Here is a 6,614-nt window from a genome sequence, read left to right as displayed (position 1 = left end):
ACAGAGCGGAGTTTAGGGCTGTTGTACATAGGGTCGCTATGAGTCGCAGGCGACTCGACGGCACATAACAACAACAACAACAGCAACAACAACATAATGATAAAAGGTTTTCAACATGGAACACATTAACATTCTTTTTCTTCCATATGAAAACCTCCGATGCTGAGCTGTATGAAGCAAATGTACTCTGATATTCATTTTAAAGAATTCTTTAATAATAATGAGTGATCACAAAAGATTTTCTAAACGGAGACAACTCATATATAAACTTGTGAGCCATGATTAAAGTTCATATCACATTACTTATATTAAAAAGATTTCTCACTGATGTGATGCCTCTGATGTTGAGTTAGTTGTGAGCCACGAGTAAAGGCTTTCCCACATTGCTTGCATTGATATAGTTTTTCACTAGTATGAATTCTCTGATGTCGAGAAAGATGGGCGCTCTGAGTAAAGGCCTTTCCACATTCTTTGCACTCATAGGGCTTCTCACCAGTATGAATTCTCTGATGTAGAGTTAGTTGGGAGCTGTGACTAAAAGCCTTTCCACACTCTTTGCACTCATAGGGTTTTTCTCCACTGTGAATTCGTTGATGTTGAGTAAGTTGTGAGCCACGAACAAAGGCTTTCCCACAATCCTTACACTGGTATGGCTTCTCACCAGTATGGATTCTCTGATGTTGTATAAGCAATAAACCACGAGCAAAAGCTTTCCCACATTCAGCACATATATAAGGTTTTTCCCCAGTATGAAGTCTCTGGTGTTGAGAAAGGTGTGAACTCTGAGTAAAGGCCATTCTACATTCTTTACATTCATAAGGCTTCTCACCAGTATGAATTCTCTGATGTTGAGTAAGCTGTGAGCCACGAATGAAAGATTTTCCACATTCCTTACATTCATATGGTTTTTCACCAGTATGGATTCTCTCATGCTGAGTAAGTTCTGAGCCACGACTAAAGGTCTTTCCACATTCCTTACATTCATAGGGTTTTTCACCAGTGTGAATTCTCTGATGACGAGTAAGAAGTGAGCCACGATTAAAGGCCTTTCCACATTCCTTACACTGATAAGGTTTCTCACCAGTGTGAATTCTCTGATGTTGAGTAAGTTGGGAGCCATGGCTAAAGGTTTTCTCACATTCCTTACATTCATAAGGCTTCTCATTGGTATGGATTCTCAGGTGCTGAGTAAGCTGTGAACCACGGATAAAAGCTTTCCCACATTCTTCACATTTATAGGGTTTTTCACCGGTATGAATCCTCTGATGTTGCATAAGTAATGAGCCCCGAATGAAGGCCTTTCCACACTCATTACATTCATATGGTTTTACCCCATTATGAATTTTCTGATGTTGAGAAAGTTGTGAACCACAAATAAAGGCTTTCCCACATTCTTTGCATTCATAGGGTTTCTCACCGGTATGGATTCTCTTATGTAGAGTAAGTTGAGAGAGCTGAATAAAGACCTTTCTACATTCTTTACATTCAAAGAGCTTTTCACCTGTATGAAGTCTCTGGTGAAGAGTAAGTTGTGAATTCTGAGTAAAGGCTTTCCCACACTCTTTACATTCATAAGGTTTCTCACCAGTATGGACCTTTTGATGTCGATTGAGTTGGGAGCTACGAATAAAGGCTTTCCCACATTCTTCACATTTATATGGTTTTTCACCAGTATGAATTCTATGATGTAAAATAAGTTGTGAACTCTGTGTAAAGGCCTTTCCACATTCCTTGCATGCATAGGGTTTCTCACCAGTATGAAGTCTCTGATGAAGACTGAGCTGGGAATCACGACTAAAGGCTTTACCACACTGTTCACATTTGTAAGGTTTTTCCCCAGTATGAATACTCTGATGCTGAGTAAGGTGTGAAGCTCGTCTAAAGGCCTTTCCACATTCCTTACATTTATAGGGTTTCTCAGTAGAATGACATCTTGGATGTTGAAATAAGTAAGTCTGCTGACTGAAAAGAGACATTTTTTTCATATGCAATCATCCCTTCCCTGATATAATCCTCTTGGTTTTCTTATTGTCTCTCTAATGTGCTTTTAACTTCCATAGAATATCAAAAAGTGTACTCCTTAAGATCACAGATTTTAAGTTTATTAGTTATTTCCCATTGGGATAATTGTGTTTCATAGATGCCCTTTCCTAGAGAGAAGTCCTTACTTGCATACCTTGAATGGAAGTCTGAAAGAGAAGAGAAAACCAAATACATTAGATATCATTTTAATTAGAAAAGAATGTCTCATGCAGAAAATAGTGATAATAGGACAATGATACCCATCGTATATAAATGATGGTTTATTTCAGTGTTTTTAAAATAAAAATCCATCATATATAAGTTGTTGTTATTGCTTTTCTCATACTGGCCTAGTGGTAAGAAGCTGCACTGCAATCTCAAAGGCACCAAATCCATCAGTAATCTCAGTAAGGGAAGGATGGGCAATCTCCTCCCATGTGATTAACTTCCTTTGACACACAAGTTCCTTAGCTTCATGCTAGGTTTAGCAGCACATATCTTTAAAATTGGAACAATACTGAGAAGATTAGCATGGCCCCTGTGCAAGTTGGAACTGACTCAGGTGACCATCCAGCAGGATTGTTCAGAAGCTATAAACTGCATGAAAAGAGACTGCCCATCTCTCTCTCTCATGGAGCCAATATTAGATTCCAACATCCTGTCTTAGTAAGGAGTTGTGCTGCTAACCCAAAGTCACTAGAGAAAGCAAGCAATCTATCTATAACTAGGAGCTGGGGAGAGAGACATACTCATAAAATACCAGCCCAGTTTTCTATTCCACACTTACTGTATTTTTCTCTTTTATACAAACACCCACAAGACAGTCAAGACTCACGCAGTTGATTTCTAAGAATGTTTCCACCGTTTGCACTCTTCCTGGATGTTATCCTTGATATCCTGCCACAACTCATCTGGTCTTCACTCATTTAGTGTTCAAGGCCTCAAGCCTGTTCCTGAGATGGTTCTGAAATTCAGGAGGGATAGACTCAAAGTCATATTTTGGTTCCCGTGGACTTGGTTTAATTTTCCTCAGCTTCAGCTTGAACTTGCATATGAGTAGTTGGTGGTCTGTTCCACCATCAGCTCCTGGCTTAGTTTTAAGAACTGATATTGAGCTTCTCCAACGGTTCTTCCGCAGATGTAATCAGTCTGATTCCTATGCATACCATCAGGTAAAATCCATGTATATAACCTGCATTTATGTCTCTTTAAAAATGTATTTACAATGAATAAGTCATTGTGCAAAATTCAATCATCCTCTCTCCAGCTCCCTTTCTGTCACCGAGTCCATGTTTTCCAACTACTGAATCTTCTCTGTTCCCAACTTTTGCATTCCAGTCACCCATTATTATCAATGCATCTTTTATTAAAATTTTTATTTATTTATTCTTTTTATGTGTGTACCATCAAATTGGATCTGACTGGTACAGGAGGTGATTGTTCCTCCTTCTTCAGCAGAGCATCTGGTGGATTTGAACCACGCACCTCTGGGATTGCAGTGCAGTCTCCTGCCACTAGGCCACCAGAGCTCACCTATCAATGTATCTTGATAGCATGTTCGATCGATCTCCGACTGTATAAGCTGGTAAAAATCTTCTATTTCTTCTTCCTTGGCTCTGGTTGTTGGTGCATATATCTAAATGATAGTGGTATTCACTGGCCTTCCTTGTATGCATATGAATCTTATCCTGTCACTCACAATATTGTACTATTGTAAGATCTATCAACAATCTGTGATATGCAGATGACACAACCCTGCTTGCTGAAACTGAGGAGGACCGGAAATGCTTGCTGCAGAGGGTCAAGGACTGCAGCCTCCAATATGGATTGAGGCTCAATGTCATGAAGACAAAGATTCTCACCACTGGGCCAATTGGCAGCATCAGGATGGATGGTGAAGAGATTGAGATTGTTCACAGCTTTAGTTTGCTTGGCTCCACAATCAACACTCTTGGCACCAGTAGCCAGGAAATTAAAAGACATATTGTGATGGGAAAGTCTGCTGTTAGGGACCTCTCCAAAGTACTGAAGAGCAATGGTGTCTCTCTGGGACCCTAACATACAGCTTTCCTGATTTTTAAGCATGCATACTCCCCTGTTTTGCTTTAAAAACTGCAGCTTGGGTCTGTATATAGCTCTATATGAGCACAGTAACATGTTCTGGAATTTTTGTTTATTTTAACGCTATTCATAACTCATTATTATCCACATAGTGAAATGTCATAGTATGGTCAAAGCACAGAAGAAAGCATAGGAAAATGACAGAGATGGGAAACAGGTCATAAGTTTCCAGAAGTAGAGTAAGGGGCTGATATCAAATGAAAAGCATGCAGGAAATTAGAGGGTGAAAGTACTGTGCTGTATCATGACTTTGGCAGTGGATACACACTGGTTATATTTCTCAGATTTCCTGAAAAATACCAGGAAAAAGCTAGATTAAAAATGACAAACATTATCTTAAAAGTATAGCCTCCTTAACTGAAACAAAGCAAAGCTATCCAGAGGAGCCAAAAGGAAGTGAGAAACAGAGCCTAGATGTTGTGAATGTAGTTGTTGTATGCTGTCAAGTTGGAACTGACTCATAGCTGATCCTCCAGCAGGTTTTCAGAGGCTGTAAATCACTCAGGAGGAGACTGCTTACCTTTCTCCCATGGAGTCACTAGTGGATTGAATGCACTTGCCTTTGAGTTGGATAAGCTCCTTACCATTATGCCGCCAGAGCTCCGTGCCAAACCCAGAGAGGTAAGTAAACACACTCTGAAGGCACTGGGCTCTGTTTCACAAGGTCTCTGGTTCTTTATCACTAAAGCTGCCAACTCCTTTGCTGCTGTCTCCTATTGTCTTACACTGTCTCTCCTATGTTACAGTTGTTATAGTTCTATCTCTGGGCACAGAGATCTCAGGTCCAAAAGACGTACTGGACTCGCATTCTTTTTTCTTGATGGTAATGAGGCTCCCATTTTCTATCTCTGGGTGAGCTCAATTTTAAGCCTGGTAAGATGGCAAAAGCGATCAGTCTTTATGTTCGCTTTCTACACATCTTACTTACATCTATCCAAAAGGTGTCATTTACCTTATTTACATTATTAGCAAGTTAAGTCTCCTTGGTAGGTTACCAACACTTCATATTTACAAAGTCCTACCCAAACTTGATGGAAGGTTGCTGTAAGTCACAACTGACTCAATGATAAACTTAAGTTTGAGCCAACCCTATGGTGAAAGTAACAAAGGCAACAGTTCAAAGAACTGCATTATATGTTACTATACCAAATCTGTATTTCTCATTCCTCTTGTTCTTATAAGCTTGATTGCACCTTTCTTGATCCATTTTCTTTTTCTAAACTCAAACTGTGGTGTTCTGCATAAAGAGTTGCACTGTTAACACAAAGGTCATGTCTCTCTTGAGGTTCAAATCCACCAGTGGCTCTGCAGAAGAAGACAGGTAATCTTGTTCTATGTGATTTGTTGGTATTGTCGTTATGAGCCGTCAAGTCACCTGTGACTCATAGTAATTATCTATGTACAATAGCTTTATCCTGAGCCAACCTTATTGTCTGGGACACACCTATCTCCATTATCCCAGTCACTGAGTCAATCCATCTCATAGACGGTCTTCCTCTCTTGCGCTGTCCCTCCACCCTCCCAAGCATAATGTTCCTCTCCAAGAGGCCCAAAGTATGTCAGATGGAGCCTCAGAATCCTTGCCTTCAGGAGCAGCCTGTTTTCACCCTCTCCAGGATGAACCTGTTTGTTCTCCTAGCAGTCTATGGTATATTCAATACTTTTCTCTGGAATCACAGCTCAAAGGCATCAATTCATTATCCAGCTTTTTGATGTATTGTATCTAATTGTGAAAACCATGGTCTGGACGGAAGTGCACCTTAGTCTCCAGACTGACATAATTACTCTTCAGTACTATGGTGATGTCCCTGAGAGCAGACTTTCCCAAAGCAATTAATCTTTAGATTTCCTGGCTGCTGATTGTGGAGCCAAGCAAACTAAAGCTGTTAACAATCTCAGTTTTGTCTCAGATTCCAACTGGAGGGTTAGCTAGGAGGTGGTTCTAACTCAGTGGCAATGAGTTTTGATAGGCATATTGAATAAACCCTCTATCAGTTTTGATTCTTTTTAAACAAAGCCATGGTCTCGCATTTCAGTCCTTTTTGTATGATGTGAGTTACAGGTGGTGTGGTGTCAAAGATCTTGGTTGCTGATCAAAAGGTTGGGATTTGCAACCCATCAACTGCTATGAGTTGTTGTTGTTATGTGCCATCGAGTTGCTTGCGACTCATAGCGACCCTATATACAATAGCTCTAAACTCTGCTCTGTCCTGTGCCAATCGCACTGTCTCTGACACTCCCATCTCGATTACCCCAGTCACTGAATCAATCCACCTCATAGAGGTCTTTCCCCTCCTGTGCCGTCCCTCCACCCTCCCAAGCATGACAGTCCATTTCTATAAAGAATTACTGCCTTGGAATCCCTATAGGGCAACCCCACTCTGTCCTCAAGGGTCACTACAGTTGGCCTTAACTTGATGGCAATGAGGTAAAAACATTTTAAAAAATCCAACAAAAATAAACACATTATG

At 40.3% G+C, this 6,614-nt stretch overlaps 1 protein-coding gene across 1 annotated transcript; it reads right to left on the bottom strand.

Annotated features, from left to right (window-relative positions):
• Positions 1-308: 308 nt before the first annotated feature.
• LOC102846487 (zinc finger protein 420-like) lies at positions 309-1,976 on the bottom strand. The gene is made up of 2 exons (XM_006899702.1): positions 732-1,976; positions 309-647 (listed from the first exon to the last, which is right to left on the bottom strand). The coding sequence occupies exons 1-2, from the start codon at positions 1,974-1,976 to the stop codon at positions 309-311; spliced, it is 1,584 nt and encodes a 527-aa protein (XP_006899764.1).
• Positions 1,977-6,614: the final 4,638 nt, after the last annotated feature.

Source organism: Elephantulus edwardii, unplaced genomic scaffold, assembly GCF_000299155.1.
Source record: "Elephantulus edwardii isolate Elephantulus edwardi_28Jun2011 unplaced genomic scaffold, EleEdw1.0 scaffold00266, whole genome shotgun sequence".
Lineage (NCBI taxonomy): Eukaryota > Metazoa > Chordata > Mammalia > Macroscelidea > Macroscelididae > Elephantulus > Elephantulus edwardii.
This window is presented reverse-complemented; position numbering and strand designations above follow the sequence as displayed.